The sequence below is a fragment of the Lycorma delicatula genome, chromosome 2 (genome assembly GCF_047948215.1).
Source record: "Lycorma delicatula isolate Av1 chromosome 2, ASM4794821v1, whole genome shotgun sequence".
Lineage (NCBI taxonomy): Eukaryota > Metazoa > Arthropoda > Insecta > Hemiptera > Fulgoridae > Lycorma > Lycorma delicatula.
Window position 1 is genome coordinate 189,814,325 of NC_134456.1, and position 23,443 is coordinate 189,837,767.

The following is a 23,443-nucleotide window of genomic DNA, read 5'->3' on the forward strand; positions in this document are numbered from 1 at the left end:
AATCATTGAATAGCGATTTACTGTTTTATAAATTAATTTAAACGAGCAGAACATGGACGGGAAATCTCGCACTTGAGATATTAAATTTGCGACTGAAAAGACAACTGTTTTTGAAATACAACTTTAAAATGTTCTAAAAAGGAATCTTTTTCTAAATACATTTGAGGATTATTTATGGTCTTAATTAGTTATTAACAAAAATATAAATAAATTATTATTTTTTAAATGATTGAAATGTAATCTGTCGATAAATAAACAAAATACTATACGATGATGAAAAAAAAAACTTGACCCAATTAACACACAGAAAACGCGGTAAATGTAACACCAATAGTAACACCAATATTTCATGAATTAGCTCATTATTACTTAAAATATGAAATATCCCTTCATTATTATTATTATTTTAATTGTATGTAGTAATGTGCTACTCAATAGAACACAGTACGTCCGTCTTCTAATTTCGATACCAATTGAGGATTTCTGTACTTAATACAAGTCAGAGTAAGAAAAACGACTAACATCTAAGAAAAGAAATGATCTAACTAATATGGGATTTCATTAAAATGGGTTCATATTTATATTTATTGATATATAAAAATAAAAGAGAACTTTAATGCTTATTATAAATTATATTTATTTAATTTTTAATAAACAATAATTATATAATTCAGTCGTTCCGCCTGTTTTTTTTCTATGAAAAAAACGGAGTTCATTTTTTTATACAAAATATCGCATTTATTCAAGCTTATTTTTTTATCCAAATACGATGTTAATAATAAGTTTGCTTTGATCGTTAACATTTTGCATATTTTGTACGTGATAATATTATTGTAATGTATAAAAGAATTTTTGTGTAAAATATTGATGATTGATTAAAAGATATTTTTAATAAAATATAAATTTGTGTGCGTTGTAAAGTCCTAAAATGAATAAGAAACTGTATAGTCAAAGTGAGTCATTACTGTTCATATTTTATTACAGTTGGACTAAATCCAGTACGACTGCAAAAAAAGCTGAATTACATGAGTAGTTAAACTTTGAAAGTACTTCTTTATTGATAAAAAATAAAACTTTGATACTATATAACGTTATTTTTGCTACAACTTGTAGTTTACAAGTTATTTTCATTAAAATTATCTTTTAATTAAATATCATTATCAATTAAACAATAATAATAATAAAGATTTTTCAGATTAATTCGTTTGATACTAAGAATTTCAGTAATATATATATATATATATATATATATATATATATATATAGAGAGAGAGAGAGAGAGAGAGAGAGAGTGATAGAGACAATTGTATAATCAATCTATTTTTTTTTTTAAATAGGTTTTACGTATTAATTTTATTGCATACAAAAAGAGAATTTAGTTTTTTTTTAGGAGAGGATTAAAAAACATTAAACTATTAGATAAAGATGTTTAAATAAACATATGTTAAATACTTTTATTTATCTAAGGTTGAATGTAAGACCGTGCAGAAGTAAAAATAAGTAAAAAAGGAAATAATGAGAGCTTTTAACTTGTTTAAATTAAAGATTCCTAACAATAAATTTTTTTTTTAAATTAAAATTAAGACAGTTTTCACCTTAGAAAATTAAGACAGTTTTGACGAGATACACATTAAAAGTACTCAATTCGTAAATGTTTTGAAAATCCTAATGTCAATCTAACAAGGTATTTAAAGATTTATTTACCAATTTTTTTTTTACAATTGCATTTATATAAACCTTAAGTAAATTAAATTGGATCACATTCGCAATCACATGATAAAGAGTTCCCAGCCAGCGAAACTCCTTAAAAATTACACACTAGTATTATAAAGAACTTTTCTGGTAAGCAGCACATGCACTTATGAACAAAATTTTACATCTAACAGTAAAACAAAAGAAAGAAAAATAAAAGAAGCCTTAGATAGTAAGAAAAACGATGAATAAGTGAAAAGAAAAAGAAAAAATATGCAATAAATTTGAAAGTGAAAATCGAAGAGATAATGCACAGCACTCACAGCTGAAGTTACATTTAAGACACTATTTGGTCACTAAAATCCAGAACGTGCTGACGTTTTAATCTTTTAACGCCATCCCCGTTTTCTAGGAGATTCAAAGTTAAGTGATTCACATGGTTGTTAAATCGCAACTCGTACTTTAAACTGAAACGTATTTCTCTCGGACGTATCGTAAACCTAAATATTTGTGTATTTAAATGCTTTCGTGTTTTGTTTTTTTTTGTAAACCAAGGTGCCTCTGTTATACACCTCATTGGCTTATTTTGAAATCATTTTAAGATGTTGGACTTGCTCGCAATGCCCCTAAGTTAGATCTCATATAACTCCAGGTCGGTTAGAATTGTTTTAAATTTTCTCCAATTTGAATTAAGAAAAATATAATAAAAGATGAATATAAAAATAGATTAAAAAAATCGATTAATACAGTAAATTTTACAGATTACTATTCGCAAAAAAAATTTAACTCTAGTCTAGAAGACAGTCTAATTATCATAATATTATTAATTTAGCTCCTTCGTCTGAAATATAAATCCGAGGATGAAGGTCAAACAATCAAGAAAATATATTTTAACTCAATACTTAAAGCATGTTAATAACCTGTCAAGATTACTTCAAAACATCATGATACTTATTAGATGTGTCAAAATATATTTAATCATGAAGTTCATTAGAACTTCGCCAGTAAGAGTCCAGAGAACTGGACGGCACGGCGAAGTTAACGAACTATGTTTACAGTTCTAAACATGATCGAACCTAAAAGGGAAATGAAGATGGGGAAAAAATAAAAAAAATAAGAATGAAAATATTATATTTCAGTTTTGCATTTGTAATAAACAATACTTTTAAAGAAATACCTCGATTTTTGTTAGACAATGTTTTTTTCTTCCATTTGATGAACCGCGGGGCTTGAATATGCCACTTTTTCCTCAAAAAGGTGAGTTTACGAATCACGCCGCTAGGTAGCAGTACTTGATAGTACTAGGTAGCGTACAAAAACTTGATAATGCACTTGAAATAATAAAATTTAAAAGAAAATATACTACACCTTGTTATAATAGTAAATACTCTTATGTAAGCGAAAGTACTGAAGATTAATCAATTATTCTAATTCCTATCACTTCAATAAAAAAAATAAAAGTATTAGTTTAGAAGAGAATATACCTGCTAACAAAACACAAAAAACATGAACAGTAGGAAAATGTTGCAATGTGGCAACAAAAATTTGTTACATAAAACAGAAATAAATTCGATTGATAAAATCTTTATTCTACAATTAGAACTATTTGAAGTAATTGATGAAGAAAAAAAATTAATTTAACAATAATATAAAAAGTGTGTCCACGGATACGACAAAAATCGAGGGATACACTTACAAAGTAATAAGTGCAGTATTACTTAACGGATCTTCGATTCGTGATGGTCATTATACTAGTTTTGTTAAAAAAGGAAAAAATATGGTATGAAGTGAATGATATGACTATCAACAATAAGAACTGGCCGAGAAATTAAAAAATTCGTTTTGTTTGTTCTAGAAAGGCAATAAATTTTAATAATAAATCCATAAGATAACAATCAGTAATTCATAAAAAAAAGTAAATGAATAATCTAACAAAACGCAGTGATATAAAAAAAATTACAATGAAATTGTAAACCGTACGGTGAGAGTCTCACAGATATCGTTGTTTAATAAATGAATTCTCGCCGGTAAGAGTTTTTAAATATTTTTTCTTTTTTTTTTTGTTTGCTATACGGAACTCTTAAACATTGCTTATTATCTATTATTTTATATCTATTGTTTATTACATATATTTAACATGTATTTTTTTCAAACAAAATTCTAAATTAATAACAGATTTGATAATAAAAAATGTAGTGTCTTAACTCTTTTGATATCAGTATCATTTTGTTAAAAACAGTTTTATTTATATTACAGACATTTTTGTTTTTTGAGCGGAAAAAATGATATCTACGAGACTTTCCGTACGGTTTACAATTTCATTGTAATTTTTTTGGGTAAAGAATTACAATACAAAATAGATTATTAAAATATTTAAATAGAGTAATAAGATGACGTATTAATTTATATATATTTAGTAATTTTAATAAATAAAGAAATTAAATTTGAGCAGAAAAATACTTATAAGGACACGCATTTTTATCATTTTTATTTCTATCATTTTTATACAATTTTCAAATATCTCTAAATCTACCACAATATTAATCATATTTAAAATATATGAACTATTTTCACAATAATATGAATCATGACAAATAATAAATAATAGGGTAATGAATGTAAATAAGTAAATATTGAAAATATTTAAAAAGTGATAATTTTCTTTCATTTACTAATTATTGTACACATTACTTTATTTTATTTATCATAATGTCTACATACAACAATTTATCTTGTATTTTCTATTTAATATACGTATATGGAGAGTTGTATAAAGAATTTTAATCCATCTATCTTCATGTAATCAGCTAGCCATATTAAAATTGTACAAATGTTATTTGAGAGAAAGCTTTATATATATATATATATATAAGTTTCTCGTTTCTCTTAAGATTTATTATTTTTTTTATGTAATTATAAATAACGGTAATATAATAAAATGACATTAAATTTAATTATACCATTGATTTTACACGTACATAATAAATTATTTAATTAATATAATATTAGTTTTTCTTTAGATTTTAGATGTATTGTACGTAATCGATCCCTTACTGTGAAAATGGTAAATGCAATAAATTATTTCCCACTGAAAGGAGTACGTTAATTTGTACTTACACAAGCACCCTGGTTTTTATTAAGGCTGTGACGTATAAAAAGTAATTTGAAATAAAGTAGTACTAGCCAAAGTTGCTTTTTGGGTAAAATAATTGAAATCCATTAAACAGTCTGTCCACAATGACTGAAAAGTCAGAACAGATAACGTGTTACTGATGAGGTTGAATATCAACATTATCTTATTTGGCTTATATTCGGTACGTTAAAAAGGGAATCACTTTACTTCTCACTTCTTACTTTTAATAGTAAGCCTGGCATAGGATGCTACGTTATGAATATACACATGAATAATGTCGATCTGAAATGACTTCCACCTTAGAAATTGATAAGTAACTCAAGAAATAATAAGCATTCCAGTCAGGTTTACTAGAAAAATTGATAAATGAATTGTCTTCCGCTGTCTTCATCACCAAGCCAAGGAATTGTTGCGCATCAACATCTAAGCGTAATGAAATTCAGAAGTTCAACAATCAGAAGTTCAATTCACTCTGTTCATCACAGAGATTCTCTGTATTATTAATATCATTACTTTCAAAGAAAGCGACTCGGATTACATAAATATCACTAGCAAAGGAAGTATAAATACCGTTTTGATGGTGCTAAAGAAACTTTTATGAGTGATAAATAGGTTTTAAATGTATAGAACCTAAATAAGTAATGGATAAATTCTTACGGTAAAAATTATATTTTATGGAACTTCAAAACTGATGCGGTAGGAACAAAAAATGATGTGATGGATGCAACTGAAACAAAATAAATACGGTAAGGTTGTTTATAAAGACTATAGACAAACAAACGATTATTTTATTTATCTGCACAGGAAATGAATGTGCGCATCAGATGGAAATAGTAACTGAAAAAAAATTTAAGGGATAAAATCATGAAAATTGGAAATGGAGCTTTTAGAAATAAAAAAAGTAAATATAAAATACTGGAAAAATGTAACAGGTGAAAGAAAACTGTAACAATTGTCTTAATTATTTTATTAAAAAAAAAAATCTTGAACGCAAATGAATTCCTTAATAATATTGAAAAACAGAAAGAATCTTCAGTTAAAATTACTAGAGAAAGTATGAGAACCATTGTAATTCTATATGCGTAGGTTCACTAAAAAAAAAAATATATATTATACGTAAACTATAAATTATAAAAATTATTATTACTAATGATTTGCCATTAATTATTTTCCTATTCCTGTTTCTTTTTTTTATAGATCGTATTTTTCCTTTTACTAAATACATTCCCGTTGTATTTCATTTTATCATTATAATTTTATTATATGCATTTTTTTTTGTTATAATATATACCAATACTACAGCATGCATTTTAAAATGATAGCGTGTAAATGTTTGCAAATTTTCTGTCATATAGAATCTCGTTTTCTCCATACCATAGTTTACATAACTTAGTTAATTAGGTGAATTAAATACTTATTACGAGTATATTATAATAAGTCTTGACTATTCAAATGTCTAGACTATTGTCTAGGAGCAATAAATTATAAAGAAACAATAAATTCACCGGTCTGAACTTAAGAGGTATTTTTTAGATCCGAAAATTGAGGTTGCCTGCTTAAATCTTTTTTTGTTCGGGTGGTGAAGAAGAGATATACCGCTCCATAACATTATATTTACTCCTCGAGTTACCCATACGAAACACACAAATTTTTTACAAAGTGAATAAAGAACAGATTAAGAACGTGACTGAGACCCGCTGAATTGGAACAGACATGCGCAGACCACCTACATGAACAGGTATTACTTTTCATCTGATCCTCGTATAAGCGATAGTCTACGTTACGGTGAACAAGCTGACTTCTCAACAGCTAGTTCTGTGTATTATTCTAAACCACTATTGACAATTTTTCACTGCTTCGTTAGCCATAACTTATTACAAAAATTAATCTTACGTAATCAATTATTATTTGACTATTAAGAAAGATTAACATACAAATTAAAAAAAATTATAATTTTTTTATTTGAAAAATGTATTTTTATATCATGTTTTATGTTTGGGGTGTACTACATAGAGGATTTTTTGTTAATATTGCAGAAAATGTGTCGGTTATTTCAAAATCAATTCATAAAGAATACAAGCAACTTAAATCGTAATAAAACATACATTAATTTATTGATAAAATCAAAGCACGTCACGCTCACCCTTCGTTAGAAATATTGTCCTCCTGTTTCTTCTATCTTCAATGTTCCGATTCCGAGATTTCAGGACTGTAAATATTTGGGTTTTCATCTTGATCGACGACTTACTTGTGCCAAACATATCACATCTAAGCGGAAACAGTCGGATCTCAAGTTTAAACACATGTACTGGCTGATAGGAGATAGATCTCGGGGCTTTCAGCAGGAAGTAAATTATTGATTTATAAATCCGTTTTGAAGCCCGTTTGAACTTACGGGCTTGAATTGTAGGGTACAGTGTGCAACTCCAGTATTAACGTACTTGAACGCTATCAGACAAAAACACTGCGGAAAATGTTCAACATACTCTGGTACATAAGTAATAGCCTCATGTATCTTAAGTTGCGAACCGCTCGGCAGGAAATCTCTCTGGTCAGCCTACGGTATCAAAATCGTTTGGATCGGCACCGGAATTATTTGGCGGTCAATTTATTAGATAAAACGATCAGTGATTTTTCAAGATTGCTGAGGAATAATATTCTTGGTTTGCCTTATCGATTCAATTAGGTGACTTTATGGTCTGGCCGTACGGAGTGCTCTTCTATTTAATTAAGTCACAAGCCGCTGGGTCTGTGGCTACTTAATGTTAGTTCAAACAGATATTACTTACTTATTGTTCAGTTATCTTGCTGAACAGATTGTAAAGTTGCTGTGTCGTTACAGTAAAAAAAAAAAAACATTATTGATTAAGTTTGTAATGACATACATAATCTAATGTACCAGTCGCAATATTTTTTTGCTTACCGATTTGAAGATTCATTTAACAATTTTTATTACTTCATAATAACGTTAAAACGATAAGGATAATTTTATTCTATTCTCCATTTTTTTCCTGATGAACTATTCAATGTTACTTCATCACTTAAATTTATATTTAAAAAACTGAAGAAAAATTAAACGAAAGTAACCTTTTTTGATTACTTCTGAAACTAGCACGTCTTTACATCAGGATGAAATACACTAAATGTTATAAAAGCATGTCATATTAACTACATTAGTCTTTTATTGTTCTGGCCGAATTTGGACCTCTTATCCCCAGGTATAAGAGGTATTATTTGAAAAAAATCCTTGTTCGAAAAACGGTCAGATTGGTAATAATTGGAAACTTAGAGATTAATTATTGTGCAGGAAACCACTGACATAAGTCAGTTGTTATATTTTTTAAACTAGAATTTATTCAATTTGAATACTCTTTACTGAGTTGTTAATTATAAGTGAATTTTTTCTAGATTTTTTAAAATATCAACTGGGTCTTCATTGGTCTCAAAAGTGAGCATACCTTTCTTAATATATCAGCTAAATTTTTAAATATGATAAACAGTAAGATTGACATTTAAGTTAAGTGAAAATTATTTTTAAAAAAAAGTTAATTTTATAATACTTAACCAAAGTAAATCAGTAATCAAAGTAAAGCTGGAAAATTTAGCTAGAAGCTAAAGAAAAATGTAATTTTTTTACTTACTTCTTTTTTCTACTGTTACTGTAGTTTACTTAACTTCCCGTTTCTATAGAAGGAATAGAGAAATCGTTAAATTCCACACGTAACGTGGTTACACCGCCGCAATTTACCTGGTCAAGACGACTTTTACCATATGTCTTACATTTGTTTAAGTAAATAAATTAATTAAAAATGTAGTAAATATATATATAAAAAAATTACATCAAAAAACCTGATCAGCATATGTTAACAGTCCCAACTGTTTTATTACAACATATTGTAGAGATAAAAGGGAATTTTTAACACTTAATTTTAAACTGTCGAACCATCGTCAATGGAAATTTTAAGGTTTCTTAAATTTTTATTACTAAGATTACTTTTATTTCAAGAAATAAAGATAAAATTTAACGAATCATTAAAATTTGTTGTGGTCGTTCTCAGAGACAAAACAAAATGTATTAATTATGAGTTTAATCAACAAAATTAATGACATAAAAATGTTCACGTAAAAATTACAGGAATAATTAAAACGAAATAATATAATTATAATATAATATAAATAGATATTTAATATTTTACTTCCTAAATAAAATACGAATATATATTACCCTCGTATTAAATGACAGTACAATTTTTAGACAAGTCAAACAAACATCAATACGTCAATTAATAGTTTCTTGTAAACCGGCAGTGTTTTCTAGACTTTATTATACTGTAATTTATTTTAAAGATATCCGAGTATATTTTTATACAAATTAATATTTTGATATGGTGATAAAACAGTATAATAAGCAGGAGCTGTTACTTTTTGTAACACAATTAAATATTAAATATTCTATCAAAATTTTAAGGAACAACAATCGATAAAATTTAATTATCCTGATCACTCAAAATCGAAACGTAATCCAATGACAGTCCGAAAAGTAAAAGAGAACACTTCCACAAAACGAACATCACAAAAAATCAAACAATCGGGGATTTTATAGTGTTGAAAAAATCAAACGTTTTACCAACTTTTTTCCAAAAAGGAATGATTGCCGCTGTCCTAAACGTGATTATTATTTTTTTTTTATAGACAATTTGTAAAAATATTTTTTTTGGCTAGCTACTTTTATAAGTCTCAAAATGGATATCTGCGTAATGTGCGGTATATTTGAAATTAGCAGAAAAAAATAGTTATATTTTTTCACGCTTATTTACCACTAATAAAAACTCTTTAAAATATCAAAATATTTAAAATACTTTTTTTTCTGAAGATACACTAAAAGAATATTGCATAATATTAAAATCTATATTTAAAATGGAAATTGATTCAAATTTTATCCGTCTTTCTATCTTAAAAAAATAATTAAAAACTATTAAAAAAAATTGTGCTGAGGCCCTATTTCCAATCCTTGTGAGCGTTCTACTGAACGGAAAGGCCGAATTTTTCTTCAGCTCAGAATGACCCACATACATGTCATCAAGCGTCATCGGATCCAAAACTTGATTTTCCTCTCAGAAATCCTCAAAAAACTTCATTTATTCCTTAATTGGTACTTTTCGAGGTTATTACTCACAGAAAAATCACTTTGAAGGATTGTCGCTGCTTGATGACATATCTGCGGGCCATTTCAAGCAGAAGTAAACAAATCCGTCTGGCAGAACGTCTAGACGGTCTGTAAATAGGTTTTGAGCACACATTTTACCTATGGTAGGAAAGGAAAGAGAAAAACAAGGGGGTTGGTGTGAGATATATCGAAAATGGAATTAGGTTTTTAGCCGAATTTTTTAAATGTTTAACATTACTTGTAATAATAACATTATAGAACAGTAAGGAGCCACTAGTATTACCTTAAATAAAACTCATCTAGAGCATGTAAATCAGAAAAATCAACTTGTTTAATCCTATAATATGGGAAAAATATTTTATTAAAATTTGAAATTTTTTTATAAAATTTTTATCGCATGAATTTTACTGTTAAAATGCTTTCTGATCATGTAATTTAAAATAAATTTTTATGAAAATGGTTTAGTTTTTTTCTTATTACTTTAATTTTTATTAATCTATTTATTTATTTTTGTAAAGTGCGTGCTAAACAAGTATATACCAATAATCTACGGTTCATCAAGATAATGTATATACTGATTACTGTATATACTGTATTACTGATAAATATTTTAAGTTCAGAATAAAAGATGATTACAGCAAAAAAATATTAAAAAATAAAAAAAAAGTTTCAAGCCTGTAAAATGTAATGTTTTGTTAAAATGAGTTAATTTTCAAGCTTTGTCAGAACAGTTAATGTTGTTAATAAGTAATCTTGATCAAATAGTAAAAACAGACATAAAACCGAGAAAATTAGCTCTTTGAAATAAACACTGAAACAAAACTTCTTTTACTTTAGTATTGAATGGAACGCAAAAATGACATGAAAACAAAATCCAACTTAACAATTATTTATGAAAGTAACTTTATACATACAATACACAGACAGCGACTACAAAAAATTACGTTATTCGTTTAATACTCGTATAAAAATAATTTGTTAACCAACATTTTCTATTAAATATTTGATTTCTTACAAACAGTTTAACCGCTTTTGATAAATTACATACTAAAATATTAGTTTAAATTTTCATTCAAGGGAACCACCTGGCTGTCTCTTAGAAAACGTGATTTAAACAGTTATTAAAATATTATTACACGAAAAACACTTCACTGTAAAACACGACTTTCTGTCATGTTAGGCTTTACTAATAATAAAATAACTAAATTTTCTGAATATATTTAGTCTAAAATCATCCTCAAAGTTCGTTATAAAAGGTAGTTAAATAATTGTCAAAGAATTATTCAGATCTTTCCAGCAGTTCTAAAGCTTTAAGCAATATTTTTTAAGCAAAAAAATAATAACCAACTTTAAGCAAAAAAATAATAATATACACTTGGGCATTCTGAGTCGCATACAAAGATTGTTTCTCACAATATTAGTAAATCTGAATCACCTTTTAAACTGTCCTTAATTTGCTAAGTATTTTTATTCTAGAGCTTATAATATTAAGACTAATTAAATTTCAACTATTTATTTAATTAGATTGTAATTATCTTACATTAATAATAAAAATAAATATATGATTTTAAGAAGATTTATTAATATGAATAGATTATAATACTAATATTAAAATTCTTTCATTAATTTATATTATTTTTTTGTTTTTTTTAATTTATTTTATTTTATGTAAGCTTACAACATTCGAATTATTTTTTTGTTTATTGAATCTTTTAATTTTCAAAGATCATAAATAAATCAAATGTTTTGTCCTAAAAATAAAATAAAAATTCAATTTAGAAAATTCTCATTAGATTTTTAGATCATTTAGCGAGGATAAAAATCAAGGAGTTGACACAAGATTAGGTAAATGTTATCTATAGACAAAATATATTTATGTAACTAATAGTTGCAACACTGAACGAAAAAGGATGGGGCTATATTCATCCTTACCCAGAATAAAATTTTATTCTTGTAATTTCGTCACAAATTACATGAGAAGGTAATATTTCTTTAAATTTCAAGCTCACAAAGTACGTTCAAAAGTTCAAATTGGTAATTACAGCTACTAAAAATGCTTCCATAAACAGAGCATCGATATTAAAAGATTTAAAAAAAAGCGTAGTAAAAATATAAGAGCTGTTTTTAAGTTCTTACATTTAACAACTTATAACAGTAATAATTATAATAAATTACATAAAATATAATTTATTGTTATTAAAAGGTAACCATTATATTAAGGAACTCTAATAATAAAACACGCGAAGAAAACAAAACCGAGTTCCTTTCACTACATAATCTAACAGTAATGTTATAATGTCCTTGTAAAAATGTAATAGTTTTATTTAGGATCTGCAGTTTTAGATAATACCATTTTAGTTAAAAGCTATAAATATAATGTGTATTATAGGTTCATATAAATGACTCAATTATTAACTTTTTTATTAATTCAAAAATTTACTTTTTCTTTTGTATTTTTAATATACTTTGTTATTTTTTCTAAGAAAATAATATTGTATAATTCTATACAGATGTATCACAAAGTTCTCCTGGGACTTTTATAACCTATTCTACTCGTGAAAACAATGGAAAAAATCCTACAACATATGTCCTAAAATTCTTCGATTGCGAGTTACGATTAGTAAAAGATTTCGCTCGGATCTCAGTTACCCCGGTGAAATGAGTTCGTACTGAAATTTTTCGGATATTAATTAAGGAGCAGAATTAGTGATTTCTTCTGGAATTTGCCTGAAAAATTGAATAAAATGGGTCTCAGAACCGAATCTGCAAAATTTCATGAGAAATCTGGGGTTAAACCCAATAAATAGGGGTAAAAACCCATGTTTTTTTATGTATGATATACAACAACATTGTTACTCGTAAGTGGCTAATAAACACATAAACAAAACTTCCCTAGAATTTAATTTTCAACAACGTGGTGTAAGACAAATTGAATTAAACGAACGAAAAGTTGGAAAAATCAGAATGTTACGTATTTAGAACCAGTACACTAGATGAAAGTGCATTATACATACTACTTTATAATAAATGTTAAAAAATGAGTCAGCCATTTTCAACACATTTCTCTGCCCCTAAATTAACATCCTAAAAATCTCAGTACGATCTCATTTAACCGGGTTAGCTGAAATCCAAGCGAAATCTTTCACCAGCCGTAACTCCCCAACGACGCATTTTAGGACATGTATTTATACGAAATTTTTTATTATCTTCACTAGTAGAATAGATTATGAAAGTCCCGGGAGAACTTTGTGATAAACTCTGTATAATGTTGGTAAATATGTTAAAAAAAAAGTCAAATTATTATCGCCGAAAATTATTAATAAATCCAGGAATAAATTAAATTCATTTAGATAACTAAATGGATGTAGACTAAATCCATTTAGATAAATTAAATCCAATTAGATCCAGGGATAATTAAATCAATTTCAAAAGGTCTTTAAGAAATCGAATATTAAAATGAATGCAGTTAAATTACATTTTCATTAGAAAACAAATTTTTCCAAAAATGACACATTAAAAAAATCTGTCACAAAATATGAAATCAAATATCTAACGTTGACAAAAGATTCATTTAGAAAAATCACATAAGAATAAAATTATCTTTTCCTTTTAAGTGTTATTAGAATCGTTAAATGTTTATTACTTGCATTAGTTGGCTGTTATTATTCTTTCTGTATCGTATAATGTGAAATCTGTTGTAAGTTTTTTTGTAAGTGAATATGTTTTTTTTTTTTTCAAGTGACCAAAATATTTTGTCAATAATTCTGTCAATACTGTGTAAGTATTAATGTGTTTATATATAATATATAGCGCTCAGTATTGTAATTGGATCATTTTTTTGTCTAATTTTTTGTCTTCTTTACTTCATTTTACTGTATATTTTTAGAATTAGGTTATTTCTATTCACTTTTATAACATTGTGTATAATTGTAATTGTTATATACAATGTGAATGACTTTTATTGCAGTGTGCAACTGATAATAAATAAATAAGAAAATAATCTAATTTTAAATTTTGTGCAATATATTGACTACTAGAGAGAGAAAAGTAGTTGTCTTTAAAATAACAAGTTATTACGGTAAAAAACTATTTTAAAATACGTCTGGTCTAACAGCATCCAGATGTGGTGGGGCATCGCTAGTAATAGAAACGTCGAAGTTCTACAATAATTTCAAAATAAAGATTTACAAAAAAAAAAAATTATAAATAATATCTCAAAATTTCTTAAAAATTAGATATGCCATTTCAATATCAGCTATCGGCAAACATTTAAACATTTGATTTAGTTAAATAATTTAGCCCTAAATTTGCTAGACAATAGTAATACTGTTCAAAGATTAAACGCCATAATCTTTTACGAGTAGATTTGAATGATGGAATTTAGAAAAATGTTAAAAGTAAACCTTCAGTAATTTAAAGAAATATGGATGTAATAACATTTTTTATTGTTTATAAAATATTGTGAAAAAGAAATATTTTTGAAACATTGTTCAAAAATTTAAATTTAACATTTAATTAATTTAAATGAATTCATCTTACGGTAACATCTCTCGATAACGATTGTGTATGCTCTAATCTTACTTTTCAACGTTTGACGTATATACGTAAACAAATTAATTTCATGCAAGAAAACAGTAACAATATTCCTTTCAAAATTTAAGTAAAGAGCTCTCCATTCGAATTGCCATACATGATATAACGTTTGTTTTAACGCTACTTCATGTATTAAACGATCATTTAGAAAAAAATCATATTTCGATTTGGCTTTAGCCATTCATGTCAAAAGTTCTAGATTTGAATCACAATCAAATTTTAGAAATTTCATTAGCAATAAAATATACATCTCATCTATATTACAAAAAAAAGAAAATATTATAATCTTGTGTTAAACGACATTTACTCGTGCAAATAAATAAATAACGAATGATTATTTAAAAAGGTACATATTTTTTTATTTCATTACATTTAAAAAAATAATAAAAAATCTGGCTCATGCAACTAATTTACTTGGCTGCTAGATGTAATTATTTATTTGTCTACCGTATAACACTCTTTGTTTGTCTCACAGTAGGTGTTTATTAGTATAAATTGTAACCACAGTTGTTGGCTTACTTCACCACAGCTGAGTTACTTGTCCAGATGGGCTACTGAAAATAGCCACCACCCTCCAGAATCTGTCCAGGCCTCCAAAAATATCATTTTTCACTATTTATAAATAAAGTTTATCTTGCCTACGCGAGCAAGATATTTTCAGTGTTATACAAAATAAATCCTAATGGTAATTATCTTACATCATGTTCATAGTATAATACTTGTCAATATATTTTTGTATTAATACCTTTTCCCATCACAATGATCCGCGGTTGATTAGCACTCCGCGAAAATATGTTGGTATCTGATTGCCTCCCTTCGTAGTCTTATGCTACCCTCTTGTGAAAAAAATTTCAAAAAATTACAGTATATTAAAGAGATTTAACAGATTTTGACAAAAACAAACCGTTACGATTGGATATTTTTTACGCCTGTAACAACAAAAATATTGAAACAGTAGAAAAATGATAATAATAATTAAATTGCAGAATATTTTTTGCGCATTTCTATCGTATCGCGTTTTTATTAGCGAAATTTTTTTTTTTTGCTTTTTGTTTATGAAAAGTAGTTTGCTGAGTTTAAAAATAATACTTTCAAGCAAATCGGTTGAAAATTGGGCAAAATATGATGAAAAACCCGTGTCATAAATCACAGATTAGTTACATATATTAGTATAAGTGAAAGTAAATTCAGAAAACTACGTTTTATAAAAATTCCCACCACTCAAAAGGCTATTCAGATTGACAAAAAACCATTTTTACTATATACTCTTATTCATTACGAATCGATGTGTTACATGTTTACCGATATCATTTGTCAGAACAGATATTTATAGACTTCAAGTAAAATGACGTATTTATGACCACAAATTCCTTTTTTTTGTGTGCCGTATATATTATGTGTTTCAATACATCGATATGTTGCTAGATAATGTAAATAATAAATAAATCTGTAACCCTCATAGCAATTATAATACCCAACACACACACACACACACACACACACACACACACACACACACACACACACACACACGCACAAGCACATTTCTGAGAGAAAAATAGTCATATTCTTTCTAGTCTAAATAAAACATTTTACATCGTATTAACGTCGTTCAAATTGTGTAATAAAACTGATTCCTTTGTGAATACAAAACAAAATAACCGACTTAGATGCCATATAAAATGATTTTGTAACAGCGTTTTAAAACTGACGCCGTACATAGCCAGTTTAATGGCTACATGATCTGAAAAGGTTAAAAAAATAAAATTAGATCAAAATACATTTAAATTCTATAATTTTTTTTGTAAACTGGCGAGAAAAAAAATTAAAATTATACCTTTTATTTTCCCATAAAATTGAAAAACGTTATCTCAACTCCATTTATGTCCGTCTATTTGTTTGTTTTTCATGGAAATCAAACTGGAACAGCAAAACCGATTTTATATTAGCTTGTTTGATGAACCTATTTTTACCCTGAATGAAATCTGAGCTATCTTTTAACTTAAAATGTTTTCTGAGAAGCCCGCTCCCCCTCCCCTTATAAAAACATAATTTTTTTTTTGCATTCGATTGTTTAAGATACACTTTAAAAAAAATCAATAGAAAAATCCTTTTCGATGTCCTTATCAAGAATTAATCCTTATCAAGTTTTCCTCTAATTTAATAATAAAAAAAATATAAATAAATAAATAAAAATAAAAATTTAACGATGAGGATGAATTATAAAAATGATTTAATGAAAAGCTAAAAAGAAAATGAAATCTGAAATAATTTTTTAATAAATAAAATGTTTATTTAATTATCTTTTTTTAAATTTCAGAAAATAAAAATTATTTATAAAAATTCTTTCAAAATGTAATAAAGGATCCTCTTTCAACAAAAACAGTTTTTTTTGTGATATACTAGTCAGCGAATTATTTTAGATAGTCCACTTTAAGGACAAGAAATGAAGCAAGTAAAATAGTTAATATATTTTGAATTTTACGATAATTTTTACGAAGTTATTTGTAGGAAATAACTAATATTTCATTAAAAATGTAAAAATATTCGGTCACCAACTAGATATAAATTTTGTAAAACTCCTTCAAATAATTTTTATTTCTACGCAAATAGATAGTCATGAAAAATAAATTACTGTTATATCAAGTCAAAAATATCTTCATTGATTTTTTTCTTATTTTAGTAGGTACGTAAAACATAGTAAAACATGTAATTCTTCCAAATATAGGAAAACAAAAAAGAACTGTATGAGATATGGAGAGGATATGATACACCACTACAAGGAGGACTACAAAAACGCAAAAGAAATTACTTATGTATATTATTTCATGTAAACTAATGCTACCTGCATAAATAGGCTATGAACATATTCAAGGCTATAATGTGCACCGACGCGTATACTGTAAACATGGTCACCACATGTGTTGGAAATCCTGCTATGTTCAACGAAGAAGCAAAATCGTAAAAATATGTTCTAATAGAAGATTGCTTTAAAAAACATCCAGAACTGTTTCCAGCACATTTCTAACTTTTGTATTTATTTTTAATTACTTAACCAATATATCATATCCCATTTCTTTTACTCTGTGCTCCTCGCATAGTTATATACAATAATTACAGTCACGTATTACTCCTTTTTACAAATTAAAATCTTAGTTACAAGATTAAAATCATGTTTAATCAGTGAATTTAAAGGCTTTCTTGATTAAAGTATAATATTTCTATGTACCCAGTTATCTAGTACAACTTTGTTGACTAAGGACCAGCAGGCAGCTTGTGCCTTGTTTGGTAGTGTCTTAATAGATCGCTATATTGCTTGCTAGGAAGTGTTAATAATTAAGATCCGATAAAAACAGTAGTGACTAAAAAATTATATTGAGAAGCAGTTAATATTTGCCGATCTCCGTGGCGGAGTGGTAGCGTCTAAGCCTTTCCTGCGGAGGTCCTAGGTTTGAATTCCGTAGGCATGGCATTTTTCATACGCTACAAAATTCCATTCCAATAGAGCAAAATGGTCAAAGCAGTTGATGTCCTCATCTCAAAAAAAAAGTTGATATTGAAATATAATTGTTCGGTCGAGCCTCAAAATATCTACCTCCCGAAAGTAAATGAGTCAGTTACTCCACTCCAACCACAAATATAAAGGCTTAAACGTCTGAACATGTAGGAATATCATTTTAGTTATAAGTAGTTGGAATAGTTATAATTAGTTTGACCCACCGGGTTGGTCTAGTGGTTAATGCGTCTTCCCAAATCAGCTGATTTCGAAGTCGAGAGTTCCAGCGTTCAAGTTCTAGTAAATTCAATTATTTTTATAGGGATTTGAATACTAGATCGTGGATACCGGTGTTCTTTGGTGGTATGGTTTCATTTAACCACACATCTCAGGAATGGTCGAACTGAGAATGTACAAGACAACACTTCATCTACACTCATACATATCATCATTCTCATTCATTCTCTGAACGGTAATTCCCGGAGGCTAAACAGGAAAAGAAAGAAAAGTTGTAAAAAACTATTTATAAATTTTCTAAATAGAGGCGGTGTTGGTGATTAAAGGCATGCCGCCAATGCAACAGTTAATAAAGACTGGGTAACCGATGGTGGTGTAGTGGTCACCGTAGTGTTCATTTTAGTTAACAAAGGCTAGTATGATGAGTTATCAGGGGAAGCCTAAGGAGGAGATAAGAGCAGCTGTCGTCAGAGACTGGCAGGCCTGGTGGGATGCGTCCACTACCGGGAGGTAGACGCATCGCTTGATTCCATGTATGGAGTCGTGGGCCGGGAGAGATTTTGGTAAGTTGGGGTTCTGGCTTACCCAATTCCTGACCGGACACGGGCTCTTCCGCTCCTATCTGCATGGAAGGAGAAGAGTAGAAGATCCTCTGTGCTCATACTGCCAAGAACATGACCACTCCTGAACATGTCATTTTTCAGTGCTCGAGGAGGGAGGAGGAACGTCACCGCTGCGTTGTAGTCGCGGAGCAGATTATGGTAAATGGCATAATAGACACCATGTTGAAAAACCAGTACCACTTTGAAACAGTCTCAGAATTCGTGGCAGAGGACCTGCAAAACAAAGTCCTGGAAGAGAGGAACTGATGGATGCTTCCAGCTGGATCTTCTAGAGAGTACCACAGCACAAAGTCCTCAGACTGAGGCGGAAGAAAATGACCGGAGGGTGAAAGACAGCTCTCTGAGGAGCCGTCGTTCGTCCGCGCTTGCGTGGATGGGCGACGGTGATGAAACACGGAAACTCTGGATCCCTCTGGCCACAGGTACCTCTCGGGGACGTGCAATGCTTAATTTTGAACCCGCCCCCGGGAGGGGAGGATCAATGAGATATGAGGGTTGGTCGGTAGGGCGCAGCATACGCCCTACCGACCAGGGGTGCAGCCCTACGTGTAGTAGGGCAACACATACGCTCTCTTAATAGCATCTAGCGGAACCTGTTAGCGAGTCCAACACTCCGCCATGAATGGGTTCCTCAGATTCGTAGGAAAAAAAAGGTTTAAATACTTGGTCAGTTTAGAACGATATCTTTCAGAAACATATATGCAGAAAATATACCGCGGTATTTATTACATAACTAACTTTATTTCGTAGAGATTAGGTAATATCTAATTTAAATACATTTAAATTGTAAATAAATAAATTCCATACTTTTTTAATCTTATGTTTACAGTTAATATTAAAGAAGTGAATATGAAATGCAATTTTATTTTTAATTATTATTTATTGAATATTGTTGATTTAAAATGTAGGTTATGAATTTCTCTACACGAACCCAAGTATCTCATCTAAAGTAATATTAGAAACAGAAAAATCAAGAAAAAAATAGAATTAAAACTGATATTTCTAGTATGTGATTTCGCAATATAAAATCCAGTATTATACGTTTTCATTACTTTTTCTTACCGTACAACTTGTATGATGCATGATAGATGACGTAATTGGTTGCTCTTTAGTTTGTAAATAATATATTAATTAACTATTCTAGTTTTGCTAACTAAATACCTTAGAATTAAATAACATTAAATCAATTTTTTCCTGTTAAACTTGCAGTGTATTACTCCTGATTGGCAGCTTATAATTTCGTTTAATTAAATGCAAAATAGAAAACCTTTAACTAATCTACAAATTTCTAGCTATGTATCGACTTTTCAGAAGACAAGCAAGCAATTAGTTAAATATAATTTGAAACATCTTTTTTTTCAATTTTGTCACTTAAGCCAATTTTTTTTTTGACTATCTCTTAGTCCAACGCTTAGACTCATTTTTACCAATCATCCATCTATCGTTATGTAAAACTGAGGATATCACACCGATGAAGAAAGAAAAGATGCATAAAAAGTAAGAATTAATGCAAATTTTACAATATATTATGTATTTAATTAATTTATGTAATGTTAATTTGCACCAAGGAAAAAATTAATTTTTTTTTTTAAACAAAATATCCTGGTAAATTAATTATTATCTACTGAGAAAAAAGGAAGAAAAACAATTTAGGTCAACGGATGAGTGTGTGTGTATGTGTGTACTATTGTCTTAAACACGTTATGTTCGAAATTTTAAACAAAGCAATTACTTTTCTTTTTTGCATTAATTACTTAAATATTTATTTATTTTATTTTTATTAATTAATTATTTAAAAAGTTTTGTTAATTTATAGCACATGACATAATGTTATAACGTCAAGATTTTTTCTAAAAATTAAATATTCTGAATTAATTCTAAACTTTAATTACCATTGTGAATATATTCAATGTATTTAATGAATATATTCAATGTATTTAATGAATATATTCACAAGGTTAATATATTGAATATTATCAATAATATTTTTCAAAGCATCATATAATGATCTGTATTGATTGCGATAATATAAGAACACATACAGATATTTAAAATGCATATTTTTTACTACAATCCTTCGTTAAATAACGCTCTAAATAAACTAATGTTAACTTCAGACTGTTTAAATTGACATGTCTTGTTAACTTAGAGCGATTAATCAGTTAAAAAGTACTTAGTATTATTAACTCAAATATGATATAGAAATAAGCTATTTTAATTGTTACAAGCTTTTGTAAAAAGGAAAATATATCACAATTTTTTATAAGAAATTATTACAAATTCCTTACTTAACTGCAAGGATTTTATTAGCTTATTATTTATTTCTATATATAAATAATATGCAGTGAGGGACAACTGTAGGGATAAAAATCTGAAAAAGCAGTCGCTAAGAATTAAAAAAAAAATATTTAATTTTTTCTTAACTTTTCTCAGAATTTTCACTTTATGACGATTAAAAATATATTATATAATTAAATTTTGTAAAAATTGGTTGAAATATGATATTATTTCAATCATTATTTATTTTTTCTTTGTTTACGCTTTATCGGTTTGTAATATAGTAAAATATAAACAAATAAAGTTACATATTACATTTATGGCATACTTCTTTGACCTAATTTATTTGAAATAAAGATAAATAAAATTAAGAATTACTTTCGTTATGATGTAGATAAAAAAAAAAATTGCCACGATAAATTCCTCAATTACGGTTTTTTTTAATTTTCTAACATGCATATTTTCTAATAATTATTCTTTTCTGTTAATTCTATGTAGATTTTGCGAAAATATTTTCTGTAAATAAGAAAATATTAATTTTTATTTTAACTTTTCTGAGAAAATTAATTAACAAATGTTGCAAATCTTAAGTAAACCAGGTAAGAAACAAGAATAAGTATAATAATATTAATATAATATTATAAGTATTTAATATTATTATACTTATAAGTGATTAAATAATTGCTATCTTTTATACAAATTTATTGTTATTACGTCTTCGGACCACGTCATTGGTTGTTTAGTAATAATCAGTATGTGGAGGTGACGGGAGTGCAATTTTAATCTATCACGGGATTATTTAATTTTAAGGTGACTCACCTTTGCCATTTTAATCTATCAATTGTATATGTTTAATGTTATTATTACTGTATTAAATGTTGATCTAAAAATTAGAAAGAAATGTTTGAAATATTTGTGCGATGTACAAATACGAGAGTAACATAGGAGTTTAGCTCCTTATCTTAATGAAACATGTAGAATAAAAGAAAAGAAAGTTCAAGTTTAGGGCTTTGTGAAATGTGGTGTTGTAGAAGGGTAATAAAATTTGAGTCAATGAAATTCATTTTGAGAAATTGGAGAGGATAAAAATTTGATGCAGAAATCTTATAAAGACTAACTAATTTGGTGGACTGTAAAAAGTAAAGATTAAAATATAGAAAACAGCTCGTAAAGGCTTCAACAAAAGAAAAAATGTGTCTTAGAGGTTGGAAACTAACACCCTATGGTACAATTCTTAATGTAACACACCTGTCTAGCGTTAGGTTTCTATCATAGATTGTAGGTATCACTCATGGATTCGAATAATCCTTCGGGCTGATTACTTATATATAGATTACTATTACTACTTATATAATGACAAACTTAGTTAAATACTATATAAATATTTAAATGGATGCAAATTTTATTGAAAGATAGAAATCTTTCAATTTTTATTAATCTAAATACCTTAAAATAATTTAGATATTAAAATTATTTCAGAATCTAATTGAATCTTAATCATACTTTATACATTAATAAAATATAAGACTACCTATAAAATTTGTCAATTACTAAAGGTAATTGTGGTAGAAGTACGCAGTATGTTGCAAATAATATTGAGAAGCACATATGATAAAATAAAACATGAGAACAAGTGATTAAAACACACAATTTAACACAAACACATTTGTAACAGATAACACAAAACAAGCCGGGTTAGTGAGACACTAGAGAGCACTAAAGCAAAGCAGATGAGCGTAGAATTCGTTCTCCGGGTGCATAGCTCGGAAATAGCTGGGCCCACGCTAAAATTAGAAGACCAATAGCGAGTCGTCATCCATCACGGCTCACGGCATCCCTGGCGAACTGCATCTTTAAGGAAGAACTACTAAACTCATTTATACAAGTTTTGTTTAATGATAACTTTTGACGTATACGTGACGTACATGACGCTCCACATTCAATTAAACGTGTTAATGTTTTAACACTTAATCTCTAATTATTCACTTAAATGGAAAAACTCAAATTCGCACTGGTTATGTCAACTAGTTTTATACAATACATAAAACCTACAATTTATTACTTTATAAGTGATGACAATATAATTGATTTAAAAAGTTTGAGTCTTGAATATTTGAATATTAGTAAAATATCTTGTATTTATGTGTGTGTGTGTGTGTGTGTGTGTGTGTGTGTGTGTGTGTGTGTGTGTGTGTGTGTGCGCGCGCGCGCGCGCGCCCGCCGAG

General features: G+C 27.9%; 1 protein-coding gene across 1 annotated transcript in view; it reads right to left on the bottom strand.

Moving 5' to 3' along the window:
• Nost (Nostrin) overlaps window positions 1–23,054 on the bottom strand; it is a 201,614-nt gene extending 178,560 nt beyond the window's left edge. The window contains exon 1 of the mRNA XM_075356900.1: window positions 22,750–23,054. Coding sequence (XP_075213015.1) covers window positions 22,750–22,826 — 77 coding nt within the window. The 5' untranslated portion in view covers window positions 22,827–23,054. The remainder of the gene's footprint in view (window positions 1–22,749) is intronic.
• Between the last annotated feature and the right edge of the window lie 389 nt (window positions 23,055–23,443).